The sequence below is a fragment of the Rhopilema esculentum genome, chromosome 15 (genome assembly GCF_057945365.1).
Source record: "Rhopilema esculentum isolate cy_ngs chromosome 15, ASM5794536v1, whole genome shotgun sequence".
NCBI classification, from domain to species: domain Eukaryota; kingdom Metazoa; phylum Cnidaria; class Scyphozoa; order Rhizostomeae; family Rhizostomatidae; genus Rhopilema; species Rhopilema esculentum.
Window position 1 is genome coordinate 4,127,958 of NC_142829.1, and position 15,268 is coordinate 4,143,225.

Genomic DNA, 15,268 nt, shown 5'->3' on the forward strand with positions numbered 1-15,268 from the left:
ATCTGTCTTGTTACTTTATATTTCCTGAACTTATAAATGATTTGATAAGAAAAACGATTATGTTTTAAAACCGCAAATATTCATTACTATCAAGATAAGGGAAAAGCTGAATCTCAAACGTTTCTAAACAGTGTTAAAAAGCCATGACGGAAATTCAGTTTTCTTGGAGAATTTTCGGTCAATGACTGTTTAGGTTTGGTGAGCAATATAACAATTGTAACTAATTGATAAGTGAAAAAGCTCCGCAACTTTTGAGACATTTCCTGTGAATATTGACAATAACCTGTGATGACGTAATAAGAGAATTTCAATTATGACGAAGTGTTTCCTTGAATTTCAAAAGTGTTTCTTTAGTTGTTTTGTATCGTTTATACAAATGCAGCACAGAAGGTGATGGAAACCGAAAGGGGCCTTTAAAGATTTAGAATAAATACTCGAATAAAGTATGCCAGCCATACGATTAACAATAGAGTAATTCACCTCATGAAATTCCGATCTCCGGCTATTCTAGAAATGGTTATTGCACTACACTTTTAATGACTTACCGTAGCCAATGTGTGTGCGAAACAAACTTGTATATGCGATGAAGCCTCTTGTATAAAGCATATGTGATAGGACAGTAGAAAAAATCAAATTTTAGCTCAATTTTGCGCTTCCCTTTTTAGACTCCTTCTCAAAATATCTTCAACTTTCTTAAAAATCCATATTGATTCTAAATATTATTTTCAAAAACAGTCTCCGAAGAGCATCAACAAATTGCCGGTAGGTGAATAATTCTCTAGAAGTGGTCATAACAAAAAAATTTATGAAATTTCAACGGCAAAGAAATTGACCAATCAGAAGGCGCAGTTTTGAGATCATTCTGAAGGAGAGTCGCCATGTTTATGGTGAGTTAAAGGAATTGATTAGCATTGCTGACAGATCGTTTTAGTGACCTATATGTTGACCATGAACACCACAATTTAACTGTCTGAAGCTGTGGAAAGAGAAATCTAACCTCGAAGATATCGCTTTTGGTTTGCCAGTTTCGATCGAAGTTTGAAGATGGATGGTGAATTTAGGACGAAGGCCGAGGAACGGACTCATCTCACGAAAATTATTAAAGAATGGAACGACAACAGATTAGATATGTTCGCGCTAAGCCTGCCAGATAAGGTATGTAAAATTATCTAGTCGATTTATCAGTAAAATAATGACATTGTTTCTTTCACACCGTTTAATATCTGGCTGATTACAGTGTTTGCTGGACTAATGCTTTCCCAAAGGCAAAGCGGATGGGCCTAGTCAGCGGGAGTGGGCTGTATCCATTAGCCCTGTAAAACGAAAAGTAAACACTGTATATTAGTAATGTTATGTAGCTAGAGTTTGACAGATACTCTACTTTTCTTCAATTACTTGTTCTGTGAATTGACTGAAATTGAAATGCGTTTTGTCGATTCGAGGTTGCTCTTGTCTTGTACTACGAAGCAGTAGCCAGTAGGAAAAGTGAACGAATCTCTCTGCCTGCTCTATAAACGTTTAATTTGTTATCTTCAACTTGTTATTAATATAAGGCAAGCCCCTGTTTCCTTTTTTTATGAAGCTCTTTAAGGTATGTTGTTGTTTACTTTGTGGCATTTTGTCTGGCGTAGTTTGGATCACAGTTCATTTGCTTTTGAGGTGTGTCCAGCATTTGCAAATGCGTTAGTTAAACACGTATGATTCCATCGTTGCAGTTTATTGTAAATATTGATTTAAGAATGGAAGCGAGCTGACAGGTCAAACTGGTTTTGAGGAAGTGGATGGAGCCCTGGCTTTTACTTTGGGGCTAACAAAAAATCATAATCACCATCATAAAACCTAACTTTGTTCCTGAAACTTGCCAGAAGATTTTTCAATTGTTGGTCATTCTAAATCTTGCAAATGGTTGAATCACCCAAAATTTATTTGCAGATACTTAATATGTTTGTAGAGTGTACATTGTGGACAGCATCATTTGATACCTAATATAAATATTTATATATGTAAAATCATTAGATATCTAGACATCATTATAAGTTGCTACATGTTGTATGTTGTCTATTCACAATGAATTTGGAAAGTCAGATGGTCTTGGATACAGTCTTGATTTTTTCACATAAAAGTTTTCCACAACATCTGAATGGTTGTATGGTAAAAGAACTTCACCTTTTGTGAATTATTATGAGCAACGGTATATCAATATATATATATATAATGAATTTGGAAATTCTTTTGAAAAAAACTGTATAGCCCCAACCAAATGCACACCACATTTCACTCCACAGCACTCAATATATTATTGAATCAAATTTCAAGAGCATTTGGCCAACTTGTTGGGAACACTTCATCAAATATTGGGGGGGGGGGCAAGCCTATTGTTTTAACAAGATTGCATTATATTTTCCCATTGTTTTAGAACAATAGACCATTGTCCTCCAAAGTTTTAAGGGGTGACTGCCCTTATTGGCCCCCCTCCCCCAGGTGTCCCCACTGCTTGTGTAGCATTGTTGAGACCAATTTGAACAAGTTCAAAATTTTTGAGAGGTAATGGTTGACATTTATATTGTTTTAGGTGTTGTTGAGCATTGTTGAGAACGTAAAATTGTTTTTTTATGTATTTTTATGATGTTTTTAAATGCTTATGCTATAAAGGCTATAATGTAAAGGTTAAATTAAAACAATTAAACACCACAATCAAATCAAGCAATTTTATTAAAAGTAACTCTAATTAATAAGATGTAACATAGCATTAAATTAATAGTAAATTTGGTTGAAATTTACATTCTTTTCAGTCATTCAGCATTTTTAACTTACAGTAAAGAAAGATCTAGATGTTAGAATCATTCAGGGACTAGGAACAAAAAAGGACATTTGAACAAAAAATATATTGAAGATTTAACCAAAAATATTTATTTGCTTCAAGTCTCATTTCATAAAGCCGCTCATTGCCTACAGTTCCACAATATTTCAGAACATCAGAAGGTGCATTCTGATAAGGTCTTAGCTGGAAGTAAACACTGTTCTCTGTGAGGTAGCCTGATAAGATGGTGGAAATGAGCCTGTTTGCAGGTTTTTCGTTGCATTTCCTTGGTCTTATGTTTTTGAAGGATATGTTTGTACTGTGTGAGAAGGAAGAACCGCAGGATAGGCTGTCTGCTGGATTCTGTGAATCTTGCAATGAGTATAATATCAATAAGAGGATAAAATTCAGAAACAAAGCAAAACGACAACGAGAATCCAATGTTGTCTGATGAAGTCCTGTATGCCAGGGCAAAATATTAGTATTCGTTTAATTTAATTTATTTTGGAAAATTTATCTCACAACATTGGATTCTTGTCGCCGTTTTGCTTTGTTTCTGAATTTTATCCTCGTTTTTATGTTTGTACTGTTGTCAAATTTAGATAATATGTAGGCCTTTTCATGGTTACTCATTAGAGGGAACAACAAATAATGATAATAAGCAACAATGATAACTGGACAGTGATGAAAAGAACTGCTATAATAAAAAGAGCTGTTGACTGTAATAAAGGAGCCTCCAAGGAAGGACAAGTAAGAATCTTAAAACATAGATAATGCAATCAGGGAGGATTAGGGAGAGAATTTTTCAACCGAGTTGGAACCTATGTGATTCATACACTGAAGAAGAACCTTAAAAATTCGAACTTCTAGATGGTTGTTTTAATTGTCTTCAAGTTTTATTTTATGTTTTTACTTAGCTGGTCGAACATATTTTCGCCTGTCCCTAAAAGTTACGGTATTCCCAAATGAAGGGTCAAGTTGTTAATGAAAAGAAAGCATCATTTCCTCATTGTTGACATTATAAATCATTTCATCAAGTATTTTGGCTACAAACTGGCCGCAATCGCGCATTTAGAAAATCAAAGGTTAGGTAGTTGTGGTTAGATGATACCCTAATTCCCCCTCAGGTCCTGAAGGACTTCGTTTAACAAATAGTGCTTGATGGGCGATTGCCCTCGTAAGCTGATCCACGCAGGCAATTTGTCGCCCTTGCAAACATTTCTTCACAGAAAGGCCTGCCTTAAGTGTATGTATCAATTTACTTTTGGTAGTATGAATCCATTCAAAATAAAATGAGAAATAACACAATGCATTGATTATTTTTATCCAAAAATTGATGAAATTTATTGGAAAAAGCAGGCACTTTTAATTTCAACTTTACAGGAAAGCCACTCCCTTTGTCCAACAAAACTGTGGTTATAAATAATTGTTGTGGTTACAAACCATTGTCAAGGTATATAAAAAATATTGTGCAAAGTGAAATCATCATGCTTCACTTGTTTCAATGTTGTATATTGAATACTTGTGGTAAGGGCATTATAGAATAAACCAATATATCCATTTGAACTGAGGTTAAGTGTACTGAAATGTATATTGTTGTAGGGAAATTGTTGTTGAGAGAGTTCTAATAATGATAATTTTGTTTTCATTCAATTTAAGCCATAACTTGGGCAGTGCCAGCTGTATGATCTCTTCAGATAGGAAAGTTTCAAAAAAGTGACCAAGGCTGTAATGTCTAAGAATTCCACAAGTAAAAATAAAAATCAAACATAAAAAATAGCAAAAAAGTTGTACAGAAAGAAAGAAGTTTCTAATTTATCAAGATATAAATTTCATTTATTCGGATCCATCCATTATTTCAAACAACAATGTTCAAATATGAGACAAGCTCTAGTTGTAAAAAAATCATTCTGTATTTCCCGTTTAATTCAAGGTCGTTTAAAATATATGTAAATTTGTGACTTGTTTTAGTGACCTGATTTTTTAAGATTTATTTTTTTGGTAGACAAACAGAGTGAAGTCCAAGGGTAGAGTAGAGTAAGAAATCAAGCTTATCTCACACCTTTTTCTTTATGGTTTATTCACATTTTCATACTAGTATTGACCGTTATTTAATTTGAATATACCTCCCTTAATTTTTCTTAATGCAGTTGTAGCATCACTGAGCTTCTTTTGTTAACATTGTATTAACAAGGTATTTCAACCATACATTTTTAGGACCTGGAATTTAATGGGGTGATGAGGTTCTACTTCCAAGGCAGTGATAACAAGGTAGTGACCAAATGTATAAGAGTTTCCAGTAAGACAATTGTTGCTGATCTCATGGACACGCTTGTAGAGAAGTTTTGTCCTGATCTCAAAATGCTGACACATTCAAACTATGAATTATTTGAATGTCATGAAAAAGGAGGTAAGCTTATATCTTTTCTCAATTTATCATTTATAATGGTGAAGTAAGGATTGTATTTTAAAAACAATGATGTTTTGCGATGTTAGAGCTTGACAGAAAGCAAAGATGAGGTGAGTCTAGCAAATTTTGACAAATGCTTATAAAGATATTCTGAGAGTGCCCCTGAAGATAATGTTACTTTAAAGAATAATGAGTATTTTTTTCTGCTGTGAAGCACTGTAATATTAGTGGTCCTTGCACAAACTTGGTGGAGACCTGATAATACAGCAGTCACATTGATAGAGACCAGATTTATTCTGACCATACAAACTTATCAGGTCAGACTTATGCAATTTCTGACTTGTATCTATGAAAAACCAAAAAGAAACTGAAACTGGACATTTAAATCATATAAAGTGCCAAAATGTAAAATGTTTATGGTATCAGCTAAAATAAAAAATAAACATACGTACATCATTGCATGAATGCCTGTAAAGTACATAAATTGTTTCTCAAGTTGTTTCTCAAGAAGGGTATTGGGATAAATGATTTATCAAATCTGGATTTTGTTGATAAAGTCCAATTTTATTTGATATCATTTTACTAAAGGACATCAAAAGATTTCAAATTTATAGTAAATATGAAACTTCATTGCATCCCACTTATGCTATGAAAATTGATAGCATTTGTAACAAATGATTGGGGGCCATTCATTTTGTCTAATTTATGAAATATCAATTTTAATGAGTCTGACTTCTTGAGGTTAAATATCATTTTATATTTATGTAGGGGTGGGTGTTATCATTCCATGTTTATTGTGGTGGCATTCTCTATGGTATTTGCATTTGCTTTACTTTTCTCAGCATCATCCCAATTCTAAGTGTTACAAAGTGCCTCTATGGTTGGACCTAGCATTGTATCTAGACTGTCAAAAAAATGCTTGACTTCCTCATTTTGTTATCGATTTCATTTTTTATAGAGGTGAAAAAGTGCAAGATCTTTAGTCCTAAACCAATTATATAATGCATGTCAGTTGAAATAAGATTTATTCCTAAATGATACATTGTATTTGTAGCAACAGTGTGAAGTGAAGGTGTAGAAAAAAAATATGCCCAAGATAAAAGATTGTTAAAATCGACTTTGTGCTTGCCAATGAATATGTCAATGACAAAGTCACATTGTACTCTCCAAGACTTTAATTGAGTAGTTGTTATGTTCTATGGTTATTTTTTCTTTTCTTTTTGTCAAAGCTTAGATACTAACAAATTTTTGTCAATCTCATTAAAGTAGCTTTAGGGATATATAGTCTATGAAGCAACATTGATTAAAATTTTGTTTTTGTTTGTTTTTTAGACACAAGAAAGCTGGGTAAAAGTGAAAGACCACTGCTTGTCCAACTAAGCTGGCATAGAGATGACAGGGAAGGGAGGTTTTTGTTGAAAAGTGCCAGTGCTAAAGTCGCAAGTACCTTTTATCAAATAGGAAACGAAGACGGCCAGTTGAGAAGGCGTCTGTCGAGGCGAGAGAAAAAAGAAATGAAGAAGCAAAGAAAACGACAGGAAGCAAGGAGAGAAAAGGAGAACAAAAACCACGAAGATACGGCTATAGCACAACAGTTGTATGACGAGAAGCCAGAATCAAGCCTGACTAGGAGTATCTCGAACCCAGAGGCTGTTATGAAAAGAAAACGGTTGCAAAAGATCCAGAATCGCTTAAAAGATTTCAAAGCGGAAGAAGGGCAGCGAGGGGGAACGCTTAAAATTTTCGCTGAAACTCTCAAACCGGAAATTCCGTATAAAACTATTTTAGCTTCAGATAAGCAAACCAGCGATAAAATTGTCCAAGATGCATTGGAAAAGTTTCAGTTAGAAAATGAAAATCCAGCAGAGTATTGTTTGGTTATGACTGAGATACCCCCTGGAGAAAATCCTGGTCCTGGAAGGGACAGTGTGGTGAAAGATTATGATTGTCCGCTTGCTATCCAATCAAGCTGGCCAGCCTCACGGGGTTTTTTGACATTTCATCTACGAAAAAAGAACACTGTCTCTGGTTTCAAGAAAGAAACTAAAGCTGCCCAGAAAAAGGCCAAAGATACACAAGCCGATAGAAAAGCAGCCGCGAGGCTGGCACTTCAAAGTGAGACAGACCCGGAACAAGAATTGCCTTATTTGACCGAAATAATTCCAGATGAGACAAAGAGTAATTTCAAACCAAGGGTTCTTAAAATCTTGCCAAATCTTACTGTTATCGGTAGCAGCAAAGTGCCGACGGCTGAACAGTATATTCAGCTGTATGCATTGGACATTCTTCCGGAACATTGCTTCCTGGAAAATATCGATGGGGAAGTGACAATAACGCCTACAAACGCAGATGCACTGATTCTTGTAAACGAGAACAGGGTATACGAAACCACAACACTAAGTCCTGGGTCTGTGATTATTTTTGGGCACTCGCTAGTTTTCCAGTTCAATGAGCGTAGCAGTGGAAGACTGACGCCTCCAAACGTCAGGGTTCGTTCTCCTGCATCTGGAAGCAGGTCGCCAAACGAGTCAGCACAGCTCAGCAACTCAATGAGGTGATTACGCTTTGTGTAATTGACAGTTATTTTACAAGGCACTATGTCCCGACGCATTTTGCTGGCCAGTTAAATTCCCATTGGTTAGACTATACAATAGACCTTTAGTTGAGGAGCCAATCGGCTTATCTTCAATGTTTTGTCGATTTTAAACACGCTGCAAAGCCTATTGCTAACTCTGGACACGTGACTGACGGGACGTAGTGCCTTTTATTGGTGGTTGAAAATATTTCGTATTACGATTACATAGAATTATTTCAAAAATAGAGAAAATGATAGAGAACAAATATGATATATGCCACACTAAACAAAGCTATCTCACACATGATTTTATATTAAACCCACATTGTTTCAAAGGGGAGAGGAAGATGGCTGAATTCACTACAACTTGCAGTTGGTATTGTCCCAATATATGTCTGGTAGTGACAGAAGTACCAACTAAGAACCTGTATTTTACCGTTTTCCAACCTTCTCGCACCGTAGTTTTGGTTTTTTTGTCAATTTCATGTTTTCCTTTGGCGTATAACGATATTCACTGTCTCTCTTTCAAATTTTTCACTTCAACTGTCCGTCTAGCAGTCCTGTTTTGTAGGCTTTCTATTCTTAACTCATTTCCAAAAATTTGTATTTGTTACTACCGAAGATAGTTTTAGGACACTGAGAAGCTGTGCTTATCGAGCAGTGACCCACTGAGAAGCTGTGCTTATCGAGCATTGACCAGGTCTTTCATCTCGATTCGACCACACCTAGTGATCCCTACGCCTGGAATTGCAGAGAGCTGGCAACTCCCCTTACTCTGGGTATCGTCAGGGACTAGAACCATGGGAAGTTTTTCAAATATGTTCAATAAACAACTCTGCTTTCACTACACGAATTTTTCCTTCTGATTTTCAGCCCTGTTATGAGGGATGAGCGACCGTCGTATTCGCCAATGAAGTTTGACCTCGATGAGCTTCCTGGGAGCAGGGTTGATGACGAAATGATGGTAGAAACGACCTTTTTACCTGATGGTGAGATCGCATCTAGTCCTGTGAGGAAAACAGATCCTAGTGTGAGTTGATAAATTTGATAAATTTAATCCTTTCTATGTCCATTTCTTGCATAAAGGCATTGAGTCATGATAAAATGGATTGGGTATAGCCAAAGTGCCAAAATCCGCTAAGTCAAGATTATCATGACTGTGATGCTATTGGTTGACCTTAAACTGGTCACATGAACTCACCTCGTACTGATTAACAAAACAGTTTTCAATAGCAAGTTTTCAACAACGGATGCCAATATCACATGAAACAGCAGCGATCACGCCGAAACCAAATGACCCCCCATGACTCAATGCCTTTAATTGCCAAACTAATTATTTATATATATACAATAATTTCTTAACTTTTCCTAAGGGCGGCATTTGTCACCTTGTTAGTGTTTGTTAGTGTTAGTTTGTTAATGTTTTTCAGCCAGTTTTTGCCTTTTAAGTATTTCTATGGTCTACCATTCAGTAACTTTCTTCTTATTTTTCTGAATAGCAATAAAGTGATTATGAGGTTTTTCTGAGTTGTCTGCATAACCATTCGTCCATATCTCTATTCGCGCTCAAAATTCAACATAAATAGTTAAAAATACCGCAATGAGAAGTCCATAACAAATTCCCGAAACCGGACTAAATGAACCTACACATTTGATGCTCATTGAGTCCGGTTTTGGTTTCATTTGAAACTTCCATTAATCTACCTTCTACTTTTCTTGACATTATTTGTATTTTTCTTTCAAATGATTCGATAATTTTGTACAATCAATTTAATCGAGTTTTGATCTAATCAGGAAGATTATTTTTGAAAGGGTGAATGATCAAAGCTCGTTTTTCGCGCGTTTTTCTGCCTGTGCTCCTGCGTTTGTTTCTGCCAGTGGTTTACTTCAATTTTCATTTCTTATTTTAATGATTATTGCTTCCTTCTAATGACTCTTCAGTATTTTTTGTGAATCTAGTTCTGCAGATACTTAGCAATCTTAATGTGGAATACTGTAAAAATGCAGCCCCTTTTTTTATAAGCCTCGATTGACATCAAGCTGTCAAGTTATTAGTTCATATTTATGAAACTGAATAGTGAGACATATTGGCCTATTCTTTTTTTGTTACAAGTAATTTCAACTTTTCAACCATTTTCAAATGTCTCTCCATGATTGTTCTATATGTCTTTTCAAGTGTTCCATTTCCTCTTCATTTTCCTGGAAATATGGGCTTCAGTTCCTAATATTGAAAAAACTAGATTGCTTTGTTCTTGTTACAGGGAGGTATACCGAATCGATCCTCCGATTCCATCGATCCCGACTACAATGGCGAAATGCGAGTTGGCCAAGACCTATCCGGACCTGGTAGCCCACAAGCTGATTATGGCCTGCCCCTGCTGCCTGCAGCTCTGGAGTTCATTGACGATGCCCAAGACGCATTTTTTGCGGCAATCATAAGCGAGGTTAACGGCGCCGCTGTGCATTTCAAGCTAGCCCCAGCCTACTCGCTATACCTCGCCTCTCACTACATGATATCACACGATTTTAGGCCAGAGCTAGGCAATGTTGAGCATGCACGTGTTGTTGGGGCTTCAGCCAGAAAGATGGCTATAGCAATCGAAAAAACTGTACAGGTGAGGTTTATACATTTTAGATTTGCGTCGATATGTTGCAGGAAAAAGATATGAAAAGATATAGAAATAGATATAAAAAGATAAAGAACTTTCAAGTTTCAATGCATTTTTGTTTGAAATACATAGCTTTCAATGCGTCCTGTTAAAAAGAAAGCAACAATTTAGACGTCTTATTTATAAATATTACCCAAAATCTTTGTAGTTCCACCTACTGGCGCGATCTAGGTTAGGGATGTTAATCAAAGAGGTACTCCTAAGCAAGGCAAAAAAGAGCACGGAGAAAGTACACGAGATTTATCCCTTGCAATTAGCATTAGAGTCAATAATCTTTTTTTTAAGTTGTTATAATTAATGCAGCTCTGAGATGCGTATTCACCTCAAGGTTTGAATACGCTCTGGTTGTTACAAGGTATAAGTTTCTATGTTTATAGTCAGCTGTTGCGTTGACTGTACAATTCTTACCCAAAGTGGCAAGCAAAACCCTTCCGTATGAGAGCTCAAGAAAAGAAGAAGTCTGTGTTAAGCTAATTTTCCATTATACTGTTTCAAACCGTTTTTGTTTTTACACGTGTTACTTCATCCATGCTTAAACACAAATGCTGCCCTTATCAGTCGATAAGGAAAGATGGTCTGTTGTCACAAGGGTTTCCCTGGCACCCCTTTAGGGACAATACATGCTGTTTTCCCTTCATTTGTTTTTGAGTGCAGGTTAACTCTTGTCGTGACAGCGTTTCAAAAATCCTCTGTTTTGTATCGTTCTTGTAGTTTCAATTGCAAAATATGCAGCTTTAACCAAACATTTTTGAGAACCTTCGTTTTGGACGCTCTTTGTTGATTTAAATAGTTACATATTCATCAAATAGGGAATTATCTATTTTTCGTAGATAACAGCTAAAGCGAATTTGTGTGAGAGAGTTAATTCTAGAATAATGATACGATGATAAATTACCCAAATTCTTTTGAAATTATTGCAATATTTTTTTTTAGGAAAACGATGCGTTTGCAGGCAGCCTTGCGTTCTGGATGGCCAATGCATCTGAGCTGCTTCACTTTCTCAAACAAGATACTGAGTTATCTCCGTTGACGCAAAATGCACAAGGCATACTTGAAAAGTCCGTGCAGCATGCTTTTAGGTTTGTATTTTTGATGTAAATCACTTTGAAACCATTATTTAGAATCCTGTCTTTGATCATGAAACAATTACAGGCCCATGTCCAATCCTTCGTCACAGGATCACCAAAATTTGTATTTACTTAATGTTAGTCTATTTCCTTCAAAAGTTTCGCTTAGCAAACTATTTTCCGTTTATATTTTATCTTTTTGTTTTTCGCTTTTCCTGCTTGCTTTTTGTTTACATTATCATCGCAAGACTCGTATAATCCAGCGAACAGCATGACGAGGATCACACATTTAAAACAAATAAGAAAGAAAATATGTGTTTTTCTGGTCCGTCACAAAGTGCTTGATATCATATAGGCAGAGCTGTACATGCTATTTGGTTTATAGAACAGGACCGTTGCTACTCCGAGTTTTACAGTTAATATGCTCATTAGCAAACTGCTGTTGGTGATCTCACGAAGCTTGAAACTCAGAGCTACAATTTGAAACCATCCTGATCTACATACCAAAGCGATGTAGAAAGCACGCTAAAAGATCACATAAAGATCGAATGCCCCTAGCGATGCTATTCGTTTCATATGCACTTACTGCCTTCAAATGCAGAAATTAAAGTTTTATTTATAGTCTTCAGATGAAATGACGATGATCTTGTTTTAGATTACAATTTTTCCTTGAAAATGAAGTACCGTAGACGAGCTTAAATTTGGTAATCTGAAAATTCGAATCTAACCAAAATGTGTTTTAATCCAGGCTACTTGTTCTTGCAATGGAAGACCAACTTGGTTTAGCAATGTCAGCCTTCCTTGATCCATCTGAAACGGCAGATATCCCAGAAAGTGAACTCGATCATATTTTAGAGGATGATCTATTAGAAAGAGCCGAATCTTCCGACCTGCTGAATTGGACGAGTGACGAAAGAACCTTCCCCGTTCATGATGGCAGACCAATAACCGGAGAGCACTGGGTTAGCCCAGGTATGTAGACTCATCCAATTACCGAACCTGGGTCTGTGCATCCTGTATGGCATATCAAACGCATGCCCATTTTCAAACCAGGGACATTTTGATGCAAGCAATATTTCTCCCCCAATTCATTGATGATAATGTTTGGAAGGAAAATTTTTCTTTTTTGCTATAATAGATTTATACATTATCATGCAGTGCAAAATTCTTATCTGTGCAAAGAGAATGTTTTCACGATTGGGTATCTAAATGATCTTTAATCTGCATTCGTTCATGGAGGAAGAAACCAGAGCATAAAAACCAACCCGACCGGGCAGTCGCAGGAAATTTTTCATGAATAAAGTTAAGCAGGAATTTTTTTTAAATATACACTTTTGCAAGAAGGATTTTTTTTTCATTTTCATCAAAAGGAAAAAAATATGATGACAAACAAATTTAGCTCCCATTCTCGCAGGAAATTTATGCATGACCTTTGTCTGGTCGCAGAAGGGAAATTTTTTTCATGCCCTGGAAGAGACTGTATCATGTATGGAGTCGTGGACAAAAGTTCTTTCACTGAGTATGAAAAAACCCTCGACGCAGCCCTAATAGAGGATCTCATAAGTCAATGGAAAAAAGCTCTTCAGAATTTTGAAGTCTAAACTTGCAAGAAACAATCGTTTTTTTATCATAATTATTATAATTTTTCGTTTTACCTTTTCACTCATAGTAGCTTCTCAGTTAATGGATTTGTTCATACGGGACCATGCTAAAATACGAAATATATTAAAATTTCGGAAAACGCAGCTTAATAATAAAATTAATATCCAGTACGACGACGAAGAAAAAAGACATCATGTATTCGTCAACTTCTCGCTACATCATAGACAATTCCAATTAAGACAAATCCATTAAGACTTTAAGAAAGTTCCAATTTAGGCAATTCCATTACGACAAGTCCATTAAATTAAATTGAAAGTATTATATATTATATATTAAATAAACAAAATATATTAAGCCAAAAAACAACGATGCTAAAGAATTAAACTCTAAAAGTAATTGCAATAGTGAAAATATTATATGCAAGTATGTTAGCGAGGAAAATTAAGAAGAATCAAGTTTCTTAATGAACAGGTTATCCACATTAGGTTGACTGTAGTCTAATTCTTTAGCATGTTCTGGTAAAATTTGAGTATCTGATTTGTGTTGCTCATTTATATGAGAAAGCCGTCTCGTGATCCTCTAGAGAAAAACATGCAAAAATCTAATTTAAAATTAGGTATTATAAAATTATAACACTTGCCATATCGATAATAATTCTAGAAAAAACACGATCCCTGAGAAGACCAGCATAAATATATTTTAATTGGTTGCAAAGTTGAATTCCCTTCTTTTACATATTGCTTCACCTTTTTACCTTGTTGCCTCACAGCCGCACGAATCCACCTCCACGGCCGCCCTGTCATGGCTGATGTCCTCTACATCCTGTCGTCAGCAATGTCTCTTTTGCGAAGATGCCGGGTCAATGCTGCCCTAACTATCCAACTATTCTCACAGCTCTTTCACTTTATCAATATGTGGCTCTTCAACAAGCTCGTATTGGAAACAAATCTCGGTTTGTGCACAAAAGCGTGGGGCAGGCGTCTTAGACGAAGACTCGGCTATGTAGAGGCCTGGGCCGAAAAGCAGGGTCTCGAATTGGCTGCTGATTGCCATCTCTGCCGAATTGTCCAGGTAATACCTTTAGAGGCATTTGACATGCATAAGTACAGCGAATCCAAAAATAACTTTGAAAAACAGAAACTGTTTACGGGTTTTTTCTCTGTGCGCAATTTGATTGGTCAACCGCTCATGGTCAAGTGACTGTGAACCACTTTGACCTGTGTCGTATGCCTTTAATGATTGAAGGTTTAGCTAACAACAAAGCCCCAGTCAGAATAAATTTAGCGTTACCTGTAAGCAGAATACGTTCGTTTTTTCTTTTAGACTCCATTGATAATATTTTTATTAGGTAAGCGTCACTGATTAGGCGGCCTAAACAATCATGGACTCGTTTTCCAAGTTGGCCTATTTCGATCCACAACTTGGTATATATCAATCCTAGCCTTGAATTTTCGATCACTGTTATGATGTTTTGTACTCTGAAGAGTGTCAAACTCAAAGATAATGGATCATTTAAAAGTTTGTTTTTCGGAGCCTTTTTCAAATTCTGTACCGCAAAAATTTGATTTTAATTTAATCAGGGAAACTGTTGTCATGTTGAGCTCTAGTAAGTCATTGCACTGTGGTAATCTGATACATCAGTTTCAGTTATACACATTGTCAAGGTTAACTCAATCTTTATATGCAGTAAGTACCTTGAATAAAGGACCGTTTCAAAATCCCCATACTTTCAGATCCCCCTTTCCCCTTAAACGCTTGTTTTCATATGACAAAATTTTTTTGGGAAGGGTTTCCCAGTATTATAGTTAACATAAAAATTTCCTTGTATGCTTATTGCTCTTATACTTTCTTGAAATAAGAAAAGTTCCCTTGATTCATTATGACTATTCATTGCCAGTGTTTTCACCAATCTAAAAGTTTTTTACAGCCGCTTTTATTTATGACCAGGCAGCACACCTCTTGGATGCTCCAAAAGAATCTGCTGAGGACATCGCCTCTATATCCTCAACGTGCTTCAAACTCAATTCATTGCAACTGAGGGCTCTTCTGGAAATGTACAGACCAGATAGGGGCGAGCATATTATCCCTCCGGGTCAGTGACATTTTTTATTTCTCAAATTTCTTCGTCGTAAATTTTGATGGTTC

The 15,268-nt window shown here is 36.0% G+C and overlaps 1 protein-coding gene across 1 annotated transcript in view; it reads left to right on the top strand.

The window, feature by feature from the left end:
- The first annotated feature begins 833 nt into the window (after nucleotides 1-833).
- Nucleotides 834-15,268, top strand: part of LOC135685069 (afadin) — a 34,291-nt gene continuing 19,856 nt past the window's right edge. Inside the window, exons 1-9 of the mRNA XM_065200820.2 lie at nucleotides 834-1,155; nucleotides 5,018-5,210; nucleotides 6,543-7,764; nucleotides 8,659-8,815; nucleotides 10,047-10,400; nucleotides 11,388-11,533; nucleotides 12,270-12,493; nucleotides 13,893-14,194; nucleotides 15,071-15,215. Coding sequence (XP_065056892.2) covers nucleotides 1,045-1,155; nucleotides 5,018-5,210; nucleotides 6,543-7,764; nucleotides 8,659-8,815; nucleotides 10,047-10,400; nucleotides 11,388-11,533; nucleotides 12,270-12,493; nucleotides 13,893-14,194; nucleotides 15,071-15,215 — 2,854 coding nt within the window. The 5' untranslated portion in view covers nucleotides 834-1,044. The remainder of the gene's footprint in view (nucleotides 1,156-5,017; nucleotides 5,211-6,542; nucleotides 7,765-8,658; nucleotides 8,816-10,046; nucleotides 10,401-11,387; nucleotides 11,534-12,269; nucleotides 12,494-13,892; nucleotides 14,195-15,070; nucleotides 15,216-15,268) is intronic.